The sequence below is a fragment of the Monodelphis domestica genome, chromosome 7 (assembly GCF_027887165.1).
Source record: "Monodelphis domestica isolate mMonDom1 chromosome 7, mMonDom1.pri, whole genome shotgun sequence".
Taxonomy (NCBI): domain Eukaryota; kingdom Metazoa; phylum Chordata; class Mammalia; order Didelphimorphia; family Didelphidae; genus Monodelphis; species Monodelphis domestica.
In genome coordinates, this window is record NC_077233.1 from 131,406,605 (window position 1) to 131,421,100 (window position 14,496).

The 14,496-nt window shown below is 38.7% G+C and overlaps 1 protein-coding gene across 2 annotated transcripts in view; it reads left to right on the top strand.

The window, feature by feature from the left end:
- ZNF316 (zinc finger protein 316) overlaps positions 1 to 14,496 on the top strand; it is a 130,861-nt gene that overhangs the window by 86,457 nt on the left and 29,908 nt on the right. For both annotated transcript variants that reach the window (XM_056805491.1, XM_016424217.2), the window contains 4 exons: positions 2,824 to 3,496; positions 3,804 to 3,895; positions 6,775 to 6,901; positions 7,515 to 7,628. In XM_056805491.1, coding sequence (XP_056661469.1) covers positions 2,824 to 3,496; positions 3,804 to 3,895; positions 6,775 to 6,901; positions 7,515 to 7,628 — 1,006 coding nt within the window. The remainder of the gene's footprint in view (positions 1 to 2,823; positions 3,497 to 3,803; positions 3,896 to 6,774; positions 6,902 to 7,514; positions 7,629 to 14,496) is intronic.

Below are 14,496 nucleotides of genomic sequence, written 5' to 3' on the forward strand. Positions count from 1 at the left end.
ACTAGTGAATACTGGAGAACTCTGGGTTTATCCATTCTCTGGATTGGAGTTGAGTCAAGGTGAAAGTTTGGATGGAAAGATGGACCTTTGAGATTGGGAAATTTGTACCATTCTAAGAAGAGCCGGAAAGACCAGTAGATAAGAAAAGAAGCTAGAGTCTCCTGATTTGTTTTATTTTTAGACTCCTTGATGTTCAATTTGGTTTATTTATTGAGCACATAATGTACTCATCTCTATACCTATCAGCATAGGGATGCAAGAGAAATATATGGTCCCTGTTCTCATGGACCTTACAGCCTAGATGGGGAAACTTAAACAGAAGAATCAAGGTTGATTATAGTTAAATATCAAAGGTATTATTTTCATATAGTAAGTGCTTCAGAAGATTAGGAAAAGGAAAATTCACCACAGCCCCAAGCTGTTAGGGAAGATTACCTGTGTGAGCTTGGTCAAGTTATTTAGTCTTTCTGGCCCTCACTTTCCTTATCTGTAAAATGATGGAATTAGATTGAATAATTTCCAAGATTCTTTACATTTCTAAATCTTGCAGTTTTGTGATTTTCAGGAAGAAATAGGACTTGATCTGGACTTCCAGTGGGTGGTAAAGAGTGGGTAGTAACCTTCAAATATCCTGTTACTTAGGTCTAGAGAAAGAGGTTCATTAAGAGATGGAGATTTTTGGTCTTGAGGGCTGTTTTCTTATGACAGAGGGGAAAGACCAGCTTGCAGTAGCACTCTATAAAACCTGAATGGAATCAGAATGTTATATTTTCAATCTGTAGGTTCCCTTCTATGTGACACAATATTCAGCCTAGGAAGATTGTGGATTACTAGGCATTCTCCAAAGAAGTTTTAAAACAGTGGTTCTCAAACTTTTTATACCCCCAACTCTGACCCTCTCAAACTTTTATACACACTCCAGCAGAACCTGGAGCATTAATACTAAGTGACTGACTTCCTGTCAGTATCAGTGAAAATGAGAAAAATTGATAATTAAGGATGTAAAGTGATGGAGAACCAGGGAGGGACTTGAAATGTGCAACTTGCATTTAATAGTGAAGGTGACAGGGAGCCAGCTATGTGATTTGGAGAGGAGAAAGGTGTGGTATAGATTACAGGTAAGAGAAAATGTTGTTTGGATTGAAAGGGAGAAAAATTAAAGAGTAGAGAAAAGAAAGGGTAGGCAAGAGCCTACATGGGAAATCATTAGAAATGAGGAAAAGGTAGACTTGGTAGTTTGGACAACCGCCATGATCTATTTTTTGTTCTCTTTATACCTTTCTTGGCCAGATGCCTTGACATATTAAGAAGTGATCTCTAGGACTTTGGATCTTCATAGGATTTCCGGACTTGTCCTGCTTTGAGGACCTGTATAAACTAGGTCCTGTTATCTCTGTCCTATCTAACTTGTTTTCTTCTTGCTGCTTCTCCTAGGATCTTGTACCTCTTCCTTCTTCTACATTGTCTGATATCCTTTGGTTTCTGATATTGAGATGAATTTCTTAGTGCTATAGTTAACTTTGCAGCCTTGTGCCTTTTCCCTGGTAGCAGTAGGTTTGTGTTAGGATGAACTACAGTTTTAAGGATTCCTTCTTCCAGGCTAGGTTAATAGCTTTGAGGTTGACCCAAAGGTTAGCTCTATAATGGATATGAAATCTGTATTGTAATATTTTCTTACATTCCTCTTGCCAGTTTGAAGATTAAAATTTGGAGCCATTCCATTTAAAAACTCCCATATTCTCTCCTTTGATGTTCCTTTCTAGCCACCCTGGCTTAGTCAATGGAATTCTAAAGTAGCTACTTAGTGTAAAGGCCAAGGCAGGGAGACAGCTCTGTTTGACTTGGCTTGGTGTCCAGTTTTAGCTGGATCTCCCAGCCTGAGGCCCAGGAGAGAAAAGCCCTCCTTTAGGCATGGAATGAGTGGAGATTGTGTAATCTTTACAGAGAGTTCAAAATGTCCTAGGCTCTGTACAGAAAATATACTTGACAAGACTCTGCCCTCTGGGAGATGACTAAGGCACCATGCCACAAACATGTTATCACATTGTGGGTACTGCAGAGGGCCAACAGACCCAAGGGGAAAGGTTGTGCCTAAAGCTTAGAGGAGAAGGAGGTCAGAAGTTGTTTTTTTTTTGTTTTTTTTTTTACACCTCTAGATGCTGTAGGGAACCTTGAGGTTAAAAATTGGAACTGGAATAGAACATTTCTTTCTTAAAGAAAACAAATAACAAACCACTTACTTTTTGTCTTAGTATTGAAACTATGTATCCATTCCAGGGCAGAAGAGCATTAAGGGCTAGGTAATTGTGGTTAAATGACTTGCCCACGATTACATAGCTAGGAAGTATCTGAGGCCAAATTTGAACCCAGGATCTCCTGTCTCCAGGCCTACTTCTCTATTCACTGAGCCACATAGCTGTCCCTTGGAAGAGAGCATTTCAACAAATTAAATTCAACAAATAATTATTGCATTTTTACTTTATGCCCAAGTACTGTACTACATACTGAGCCAAAAAGGAGGATCAGAAGAAAAGACTTTAGTCCCTGAGAATGTAATTGATCAGTTTATGTACATAGGAAAGAAGGGCTAGATTCTTCAGATTTTCTGTCTTTATAGCTTTACCTTCCACAGAGCTTGTCCGACTAGAATTTAAATGCTTTTCTTCTTTGGGGGAAGGGACTATGTTGATGGTTCCTCATTGTCCCAACAGTGGTAGCCTAGGGGAAGGACCTAGATACAGGCATAAAACCAGGTTCAGCAGGCCTCTATAGGAGTATGTATTACATACAGAATGTCCTGATTGGATAACCTACTTCTTTTAGGCTGAGGCGTTGAAGGAGAAACAGAAGATGGCAGCCTTACATACATCACCAGAGTCCCCGACCTCCCAGCTGGAGAGAATGGAAGTCAGGCCAGAGTGTGAAGCTGATCATGAGGGAAGCTCAGATCTGGTTGAGGAAAGCTTGGAGGATATTGAGGGGAGCCCAGAGCTGATGGAGGACAGCCCAGAAGAGGTCGAGGGGAGCCCAGAGGAGGAAGATGATAGCTCAGAGCTGATTGATGGGAGCCCAGAGGCGATTGATGGCCTTCCAGAGCCCGTTGGGGGCAGCCCAAGGGCTATCATGGGTAGCCCAGAACCTATTGATGGCAGCCCAGAACCCATGATAGGCAGTCCAGAGCCTATTGATGGCATCCCAGAACCCATGATGGGCAGTCTAGAAGCTGTTGATATCATCCCAGAGCCTCATGTGGGCAGCCCAGAACCTGTTGATGTCATCCCAGAGCCCATAATGGGCAGTCCAGAAGTGATTGAAGGCAGCCCAGAGCCCATTGAAGATAGTCTGGAGCACATTATGGGCAGCCCAGAGGGAATCGAAGGCAGCCCAGAAACCATTGAAGGCAGCCCAGAGGTGATTGAGGGCAGCCCAGAGCCAGAACTACAGGAACCATTGAACGATGACTCTAAAATGGAGTCCCCAGTTCTTCAGGAGAAGGGTAAGGTGGGGCTTTCTGTTTAGTTATGATGAGGGAGAACTAGATAACTGGAGATGCCAAGGACATAGAAAAGGATGAGGGCAAGACCTCTATGGCATATGTAAGAGATATCAGAGTCAAAGAAGTGATAAACTCTAAGCTCTGTAAGAACAGAATACACAGAATTTCTAGTCTGAATTTGGGACTGTATTCTTTCCTGGTTTTATTTTTCTGGAACTGTGGGGCTGGTGTTGGAAGGTGAAGGGGGTACCTCTTTTAGTGCATGAGCTTGGGAGAGAGATTAAAAACTCAGTGCTTTCTTCCTCAGCTTCATCAGTTTCCTGGGTTCCAGCTATTCTTAAAAAAGAGATTCTTGATGATGATGAACCAGTGACTGATTTCCTAACTACTGAGTCCCAGGTGAGTTTTTCTTCTCTCTATTTAGGGCTGAGATCTAGTTTTAAGATTTTTCATTTAGTAGCTGTGTGACTTTGGCCAACTCACTTAAATCTCTCTGATCTAGTTTTTCTCATCTGTCAAATGGAGCTAATATTTAAATGACCTACCTTATATTATTTTTATGAGGATCAGATGGCATCACAGCATCTAAGTTTGAAGGGGTTTGAGGGACCTTCTAGTTCATCTAATATAAGACTTCCAGCATAGGAGAACCTACTGTTTCCCAAGGCATGCCATTCCTCTTTGGAAGAGCTAGAATTCTCAGGAGGTCTTTCCTTATATCCTTAAATTTGCAATTTTGTAACTGTTATCCATTGCTCCTTATTTGGCCCTCTGAGTCTTTTTCTATGTGACTGCCCTTGATGTATATGTATCCTTCATAAGTTTTCCTTTTTTCATGCTTAATTCCCATCTACTTGTTAACCTGATCCTCATGAACTTGAGATCTTTTGTTGTCTTGGTTGCTTTCCTTTGGAGTCTCTTCAGTTTTCAGTGTCCTTCTAAAATGTAGCATTCAGAATTGAACATGATCCTTTGGACTTTGACAGGGCAGGATGCCAAGTACAGTTGGACTATCATCTCCTTAGTTCTGAACCCGATGCCTTTTTGTGCAGATTGTGTTATCTTTCTAGGCTGCCATATTACATAGTTAACATGTTCAGACAAATTTCTTGTTGCATCTCCCTCATCTTCTGTTTGTGAAGTTGAGTTTTTGAACCCAAATGTATGACTTGACAATTCTACTTATTAAGTTGCATCTTAGATTTTTGCTCAGTATTCCAAGAGCCTCTCAAGAGCTTCACAATCCTAACCCTTGCATCCAATGTGTTCGCTATTCCTTCTAACTTTGTCAACTGTTAATTTGATATGAATGACATCGTTAATGTTTTCAAGTCATTGAAAAAATGTTCTATAGTGCAATATGCTTTGTAATCCAACAAGTCTATACAAAGTGTCCCTGAAGTTCCTAGGCATTTAAAACATTAACAACTTAATTTCTATAGGAGATAACTATAGATGAACAATTTCACTTCTGTAGAAGATAAGAAACAATCTGTAAAATGAAATAAGAGTTAATTGATTCAACTTTTTCTGAAAAATAAGTGAATTTTATTATTTTTATTTTTTCAGATAATTTGTTCTAGTAGGTTAGATGGCTTTCAATAGAAGAAAACATGGATTTTTTTCCCCATAGTTAGCTGAATATGTCTGTAACAGTGTCACAAAATGTACAATTATGGGAACATGTTAACACTAAAGTATGAAAAAATCTTGCTCTTAGAATGAACTTCATGATAGAATAATTATTATCCTGTAACACGACTTCAGAATTAATTCATGAAACTAGATGTAATGAGGAGACTGCTGCTCTGGGGACCTAATCTACTGGTCTGAGTGGAGTGATACAGTAACCTCTCAGAGTCTGGGATACAAAGAAAATTATAATATGCCTTTGTCTATGTAATGATGGTGGACATGTTGAAACTTAACTATTCTAAGGTTAAATAGGCTAAAGCTTGAATGAATTCCTTTGGTATTGCATTTAAGAGATTATTTTTCATCTCTCATAGAATTTAATTTATTAACATTTTAAATTGTACATGGACCTTGGGGTCACCCTGTTTAAATAACTAGTTGTTATTACTTAATATGCTTTCTTGGCAAGCTTTTTGGTTTAATCTGGGTTAGGTACTGTTCTTCTTGGAAGTAAAGTTAAAAAAAAGTTATTTTCTGGAAAGCATTGCTAGTCAGTAGTTATTTGGCCAGTAAATTACTTTGTGGGGATTTATGCCTAATTTTTCAAATGTAGGAGATAGAACCAACAACCCAGGAATTTTGGTTTTCTCAGTGCTAGTTCACCTCCAATTAATTCAATGCTTCAAGGCCCTCTGCTTGCTAAAGTGTGAGGTGTTCTACCCACTGATACAGATTCTAATTCCTCTACTCCTTTTTTTTTTAAATTAAAAGAATTAAAAAAAAACCCTTACCTTCCATCTTAGAATCAATACTATGTATTGGTTCTAAGGCCAAAGAGTGGTAAGGCCTAGGCAATGGGGGTCAAGTGACTTGCCCAGGGTAAAACACCTAGGAAGTGTCTGAGGTCAAATTTGAACCCAGGACCTCCTGTCTCTGGTCCTGGCTCTCAATCTACTGAGCCACCCAACTGCCCCCTTCCTCTACTCTTAATATCAAATCTTTGCAAGTTGCTCTGGCAAAAAAAAAAAAAAAATCATTGCCTAGGAGTCAAACTTCTGGTGATGGAGACTTTTCCCAATTGAGCTAGTTTGGTCTTCACCAGTCCATCATCAGGCTTGTTTCTGGAGTCTTTCTAGTTTGATAGGATTTGCCAGAACTTGTGGTTTGTTGGCTCAGTCTTTCAGAGCTCACAGTTGCCTCTCTACCATTATCGTAGCCTTGCAGGAACCTTTTGGTGGAAGCTATTGCAATTACCCCAAGACATTGGGAAGCTATATCTTTTCCCTAAGTTTGAACTCCTCTTATTTGAGATAGCTTTCATCTCACCTTTCAAAATCAAAGTAAGACTCAGTAAACTAAAGTTTGGAACTTATAACTTGGATTTTATTTAGTACATCTCCTCCTCCTCTTTGTCCTTTTCCCATCTCTCCTAAAAATGTTCATATGAATATTTTATCACAGTTTAATTAATAACTATTAAGTCATATTGTCTGAAGGTTAGCTTTTATGTGACCCAGCCTGAAAGGGTGTTTTCTTCCTATCGTTTCTCTCAGTATGGTTTTCAGTTGTCCTCGTTGGCTCATTTCCTCATTCTTTCTCCTCTTCTGGGGCATAATAGGGATGTATTTATTGCTCTTTCTTAGGGACTGGTGACATTTGAAGATGTGGCTGTGTATTTCTCCTTGGAAGAGTGGGGGAGGCTAAATGAATCTCAGAAAGATCTTTACAGGGAAGTCATGCAGGAAAACTATGGGATTCTGGTGTCCCTGGGTAAGTACTGATTTTCCTGGCATCTAAGAAGCAGTGAGCAGAGCCATGAATATGCCCAGTTCCCCGAGACTTCTAAGGGTAATATTCTTTCTGAAACAGATGGCTACTCTTTAGGACTGGTGGTCTTAGAACCAATTCACATCTTCCAGAACAGAGCAGCACACTTTACAGAAGAGCAGGCTTTAGCTCATAAAACACTTCCATTGAGACCATGAGGCCTTCTCTGGCCCAGGATATGTATTAGGTAATATACAACTATGAGTCCCACTCTATCTCATTGAAGCAATTTTTACTGACGCATCCAGGGATGTGAGGAGTCAGTTAGAAGTGGAGAGATGAGAGCATGCAAGTAAAAACCACACTGAAACAGAGGGTTTGGGGAGGTGTAATTAAGAGAGGTGGGAGATAATTAAGGGAAAACTTCAAATGAAAATTGTGTGTGAAAGAAGCTGTAAATATTTAAAAGGAAATAACATTTTCTAGCAGATGACAACTCTTCCCTCTGTGGAGTGTAAGGTAGAAGCCATCTCTTGAGATAGCATTGTACCCATTGATAATGAATAATCCCATGCTCATGGTCTTTCTTCTCTTTTTCTTTTTCTCCTTTGGATAGGTTATCCAATTCCTAAACCTGATGTAATCTCACGAATGGAACGTGGAGAAGAATTGTGGGTCCCAGAAAGTCCTGGTCCAGAGGAAGGTGATATTTTAACTGGTGTCTACACAGGTGAGGAGCATGAGAATATGGAATAAGAGGGAAGCAAAGGAATGGGAACTTCACAGGTATTCTCCTTTCTAGTGTTTAGCCCTCATCCTGGTCCTATAAATAATTACCCTGAAAGCCCACTTTAATTTCTCAGTTTTATGTTTATAGCTAACAGTTCCAAGATGTTGTACAATGGGGAGTAAAAGCTGCTCCATATGGATTCCTTTTTAAGCTGGAAACTTTTTGTTCCTGGGTCTGCTGCAGCTCTCAACCTCATAGCATGACTTTGAAGAATTAATTTTGTTGACTACTGTGGCACTTTGTAAGCTTCAGAAGATTGAGGTCAGGGAAGAAGTTGAATCTCAGAGCTGTGTGGAAACCTTTTCTAGCCAAAGATGTTACCAAAATAGAAACATAATTTTCCTTGTTTGGAAATGCTACTACTTTTGCCTTAGCTGAATCTGAGGCAAGGAGCTAATTTCCCAGATAACTTTTTTAAGGTTTGCCATTTTTATGGAATTTGCTGAGATTCTGAGTGGATACTCTCAGTTTTTAGGCCCTGATAAGGATGACTTCATGGTGGCAGGTGAAGGTACTTAAATCAAAATTTTATATAGTATAAAAGTAACAGTACCCACAGTATATCTCAGCTTTTCCCATGTTTCCTCTAGGTCTTAGAGAATTCTCCTAAATCTAGGAGCCTGTGAAGCCATGTCAGGCAGCTAACCAGAGTCATAGAGGTTCCCTTTCAGAATCTTAGGAAGCAGGCTTTTTTTTCTCAGTCTTAATGTGCATGCTAAAGGGTGGATTTCTAAGCTATTCACATTTTTAAGAACACTATCTTCTCAAAGGTGGTTCAGGCCTATGCCAGACTTCTTCTGGCCTCTTGTGAATGTCTGTTTTCTTCTTTTGGTGGAGAGCCAGCATGCTACAAAGCTGTGAAAGGCCTAGCATGGTTCCATTGTTTCTCTAAGCCCACTCTGTGTTTTGTATTTGGGCCCCCTTGATGGTCTCATATTATTCTCAAAACCACCTTTCTTTGTAATACATATCACAGATGTGGTGTATATTGTTATATAATAAGTGGTAAGGTGGAGTGGTTAAATTAGGATTAAAGAAATGCTGTTAGAGGTGAAGAGGGTGTATGAGGCTAGGAGTTAAGGTACAGAGACTGAGTAGGACTTTTGTTAGGAATAGCAAGGTATGCAGATTATTGCAGCTTCGGTGCTTCCCTCCCCCGCCCCCCCCCCCATCCATATGTAAAGTGCTTTATATTTTTCAAAGCACTTTCATATAATTTATCTTGTTTTAATTTCATAACAACCTATTATGTAGGAAAGATAGTATTTTCCATACTTTATAGGGAACCTCCCCCCCCCCCCCCCCCAGTCATAAGGTCCAGGATAGTTATGACTTCTCCAAGTTCACATAGAAAGTAAGAACAGTATCTTGATTAGAGTTTAGTTTTCTTATTGTCCACCCAAAAATATTTTCCTGTTATACTTTAAAATGTTGTCTTTACTTATTTATCATTGTGTTCAGCTGCTCAAACTGGGGACTCAGAAGAATTAAGCACATGTGAAATATGTGACCACCCACTTTGAAGAGTATAATTTAAAGCAATGTTGTTTCAGCAAAATTTAGAGCATGTCTGAAGAGCCATATATTGAGGTAATCCAGACTTTCCTGGAGTCCTGGCTTTAATTGTTGTTTAGTTTTGACTCTCATATACCCCTAACTGTTTCAGGGAGCCACATATGACTCAGACACAACTGTTAGGGAAATTGGTGATCTATTTTCTCATAAACCAGTTGGGTCAAGGTCATTTGCCACTTTGTGCCCAAGGACTATTGGACCTGGCTAAATCTACCCACTTTTTACCTTAGTGATACCAGCTCTTTCCACCTCTTCCCCTTTATCCTCTGACTTGTCATATTAATAAAAAAGAGCAGGGAAGAGTTTGGAGAGGCCATGGTTCTTTATGCCATAGCACAAGCTGAGAAGAGTGCCATGGAGTTCAGAATAATGGTAGTGATTTTTGTACATTAGTTATTCCATCAAAAGTGATAGGCATCTTCTGGACCAAGTGTCTCTAGCCAGATTAGTATCTCACATTCTCTTGCATCAGTTAGTTTTCAGTTCTGTTTTAGAGAAAGGGCAAGAATGATTTTCCCTATATTGTCCATGAGGGAACCTGAGGCACAGAGGGCCAGTGACATTGAAAAGTGCCATTGCTGCCCTGAGATCATGTGGCTGGGCCTTACCAAAACCTTGGGTCTGATAACTTTGTACTGTGGAGCAGAGAAGGGAGAAGGGATAATTTCTTTCATAATATAGAGGTGAAAGCTGATGCTCAGAGGGTTAATGACATGTGCAGATGTACCTCACTCCAAACCCCCTTCACTTAATAAAAAGATTCTAAAACAAACCTCCTAAAATCAAATAGGGAAATGCAATGAGAGCATTAGTTCTAGAATGTAAAAAGTTGGCAAATTCAAAGACTCCAGGAACATTCAAGGTCAGCTTATCCCTTTCCTATCCCCAGGCACAAATAGATGGGCATATTTACTCATTTGAAAAACTCTGTAATTCCATCCTTTAAAAAGTCCTTTATTTTGTTTTACTTTTTTTTTCATTCCAAAGCTCCCTCCTACTTACTTCTTGAATACAGTTTATTCTTGGGGTCTGGGAAAATTAAGAACAACTTAGTAAAAAAGAAAACAGAACAGTATCCAGGACTCAGAATGAGGATCCTTAATTTGAGGATTCTTTCCTGGTTCTGTAAAAGAAAGAGCCCACTCCAGAAAGCAAACATTCATGTTGATTCATGGGATGAATAAGGAAGAATAAGGAAGGATAAGAAAAATCTTACCAGAAGAGAGGGAGAGAGGTGCTAACATGTTAGAAAGGCAATTTGAGTCTTAAACATTCTTGGCTCTTTTCCTGGCATGTGGAGCCTAGAGCTTGAGGCTAAGGGAAAGTTATGAGAAATGGGTGGAAAAAGGAAGAAGGAATGTTATAGCTTGGGGGCTTTGTGCCTCTTGAGAACCACAAACTTTTACTCCTTCCTATGACTTTTCCATACTCAACAGAAGAATTTTAATCTCTTTGCTATCTGAACAGTTGAAAAGGGACCTCAGGATATCTAGTCTAATCCTCCCACAGAAGTGGTCATCTAGCCTTCATTTGGAGAATGTTTCCTTTGAAATGCTATTGGCTATTTCCTTTCCAGCATTTTGACTGTTTGTATTTCCTAGGTCCAAGTGAGACTGGGGCACTTTTTCCCCAAATCTTTATTCATGGGATGGTCCTTATTGTATAATAGTGGGGCCATTTTCTAATTGTTTGACATGAAATATCATGTTTTCTGATTATACTCTCTCCTGATAACTTTTAGGAGGAAGATCTTTAGAAGCCTTTTCGTAAAACACAAAAATGTATGAATTATAAAACATTTCCCAGCCTATCCAATACATTTCACTGTGATTGGACACTGGTGCACCTGACAACAAATGCAGCACTAGACAGCCAAATTTTCATTTTTATTTACATTTCACTGGCTTACTGCCTGCTTTCATCTAGAGTTTGGGATTGTGGTTATGTCCTAGAATGAATGGGACCGAAACTAAAAATGGAAAAAAAAAAGACACAACATGAAACACTGAGGTTAAATCAAGTGCCTAGGGTCACACAGTGAGTCAGTAGCAGAGTCAGGATTTGAATTGCATTGTTTTGACTCCCAGATGACTGAAGATGATTGAGTAGCTGACTCATACATGTATGATGACTGACTGGGTGGAAACTAGCCCAAAGTAAAAATAACATAGCTTGTGGCACTTCAGAGTTTATGAAACATTTTCAAATTTATTAACTCAATTTGATCTTCATAGCAGGGATAGATAGGTCAGGTACTATTATCTCTATTTGACAGAAAAATCAGCTCTGAAATATAGTAATTTGCCCAGGATGATTCAAATAGTAAATAGCAAGATGGCTCTAGGACCCAGATTTTTGAACCCTGGGTGTAGTGTACTAGGTTAGTGGACAGTGAGCCTCCATTACTCACTGCCAAATCAGAATATAATTACTATCTCAGCAAGAGAATTCTAAAAAATGAAGTGGAGAGAGTTGGCAGCATTCTTGGCAGTAAAGGATAATCTTGAAATAGCTGGATCTCAGAAACTTGATGGACAGTTAGATGATGTAATAGACAGAGGGCTGGGCCTGAACTCAGGAAGACTCATCTTCCCGAGTTCAAATCTGACCTCAGACACTTACTAGATGTGTGACTCTGGGCAAGTCACTTAATCCTATTGGCCTCAGATTCCTCATCTCTAAAATGAGCCAGAGAAAGAAATAACAATCTTTGCCAAGAATATCTCATATAGAATTACAGAGTCATATGACCAAAATGATTTGAACAAAAGAAATTTGGCAGTGAGCTTGCACAGTGGATAGGGTGCTGGTTATAGAGTCAGAAACACCTGAGTTCATATCAGGGCCTCAGACTACTAGTTGTGTGACGACCTTAGACAATTTATTCAACCTTTGTTTGCCTCCATTTCCTCAATTGTAAAACGAGGATAATAAATAGCATCTATTTTCCATGGTGGTTGTAAGGATCAAATTGGTTAATATTTGTAAAGTGCTTAGCAGAGTGTATGATACATAGTACTCAATAGAGAGCCAATAAATATCCATTAAATACCTACTATGTTCTAGGCACTGAGCTATGTACTAGGAATACAAAAAGTAACAAGAGAGTCTCTCTTCTCAAAGAACCCACATAGGAGTCTAGTAGTAAACATTATAGAAATACTATTTTCATTTTCATTATCATTATTAGTATGTACCCTATATAATAGGACAGGGCTATAACATTGGATATAAAGGACAATTTTGTAAAATTAAGCAGTGCCAATAAAGAATAAACTGTCATAATAATATATTGGGGAATATCTTGGCAGAAATTCTAACATTAAGTAGTAAAAGTATAACAGTAGGAATAGGCCACCTGATTAATGGTAATGAAAGTGGGTTGGGAATGTTAAAGTTGTACTTTTTGGATAAATGAGAATTTCTTAGAACAGAATTTTAGAGTCTGAAGGAGGAGCTATTGGATTGAATCCTAAGTTGTGATCAGAAATGTCCAGGATGTCATTGTGGGTAAGCCACTATGTGATTGTGAACACTTAGACTTTCATACTAATATCTGTGACAAAATTGGTGTTTGTATTCCTTCAGTGCACGTTGATTGATACGATCTGCACTTTGGAGGAGATAGTTTTATAAGTTGTGCCCAGAAAAACCAGTCACCTTGTAGCCAGTGATGAAACTCTTTAGACCTAGCTAGTCCTCAGATTAATTGTCATCTGTCTGAACTGCCTGTTGATTTAGTCCTCATATTCCTTTAGTTTGATAGGAATTGCCAGATCAATCAATTTATTAAAATATCCTTAGAGTATGTAAAAAAAAAACATGGCAGCAGTGAGGCATTGTTTTTTAGGGGAGAGGGAAAATCAGAGAAATGTATAAGCTTAATTTAAACAAAGATCTGGAATGTAAAGGGGTTATTCCATTTGCCAATCACACTTGAGAGTCAGTGTATTTGAATAGAACCTTGATGACCAGACCGTAGAGTTAAATATAACAAACCCTGTAGTACTTATGGAGAATAGAACCCAAACTGTAGAGAGGGCACCTTGTAGCTCTTGATAACACTTCAAAGGTAACCTTTAGGCAAGGAATGATTTGGAAGCTCACCCAGGCACAAATCATGGCTGGGTTAATCTTCTTGGCAATAGGAAACTCCATTCAACTTGAGCCAACAGGTTCCATAGTATTCTGTTCTTCCCAGGATAATCTACTTTTTCTTCCTAAAAGGTACAAAAATGTACTCCTGTGAAGACTATATGTGGTATTGGAGGAACTGGGACACAGGTTCTTTTTTTGATTTGACTTTCAAAACGAAAAGGCAAAAAAACCTCAAACCAAAACACTTTTTTTTCTACCTTTCAATCAATTCAGCTAGGGATTTTCCTGAACCAAAATTGAATGCATGTCCATTCATCCCCCTGCATTAGTTGGTTGTTATGAATCTTGCTTTGCATGAGCCTACTGGCTTTTCATAAGAGGCATATGTTGTATTTTACTGTTAACCTGTAGCAAAAGGCCTTATTAGTAGCATATCAGCTGGTAATGAGACTCCTAGAGTCCTAAATCCCATCTAGTTTCCAAAAGCCTTGTCTCTGTGGACTAGAGATATTGCCAGTTGAATCTGAGTGCATCTTGAGCCCTGAATAGTTTATATTCAGAATCAGAAATTGTTCATTTATCTGTAGCACTTTAGAATTTTCAGAGTACTTTCCTCATGAAAATTCTATGAAATAGATAGAACAAATATTATCTCATTTTTGCAGATAAGTATACGAGACTTAGGCTGTGATTTAGCTTAGCTAGCGTTTATATGGTGCTTTAAAGTTTGCAAAGCATTTCATGTGTGTTTCTATAATTGATTCCACATCAACCCTGTGAGATAGGTACTATTATTATTTGCATTTTATTGATAAATAAACTGAGGCACAGAAAAATGTTAAATTCAAAGATATTTTATTTATTAATTATGTGTAGTAGTAATTTTCAATACACGTTTTCCAAAATTATAAGATCCCTCCCTATCCTCTCTCCATTCAGAGATGGTAAACAATATGATCTATGCCATACATATATTATACAAAACACACTTCTATATTGGTCATTGTTGTGAGAACACACTCATACACAACTCAAACCTCAAAATAAAGCCATAAATAAACTGATGTGAAAAATAGTATACTTTGATCCATGTCCGACTCCAAGAGTACTCTGGAGTTGGATAGCATTCTTTGTC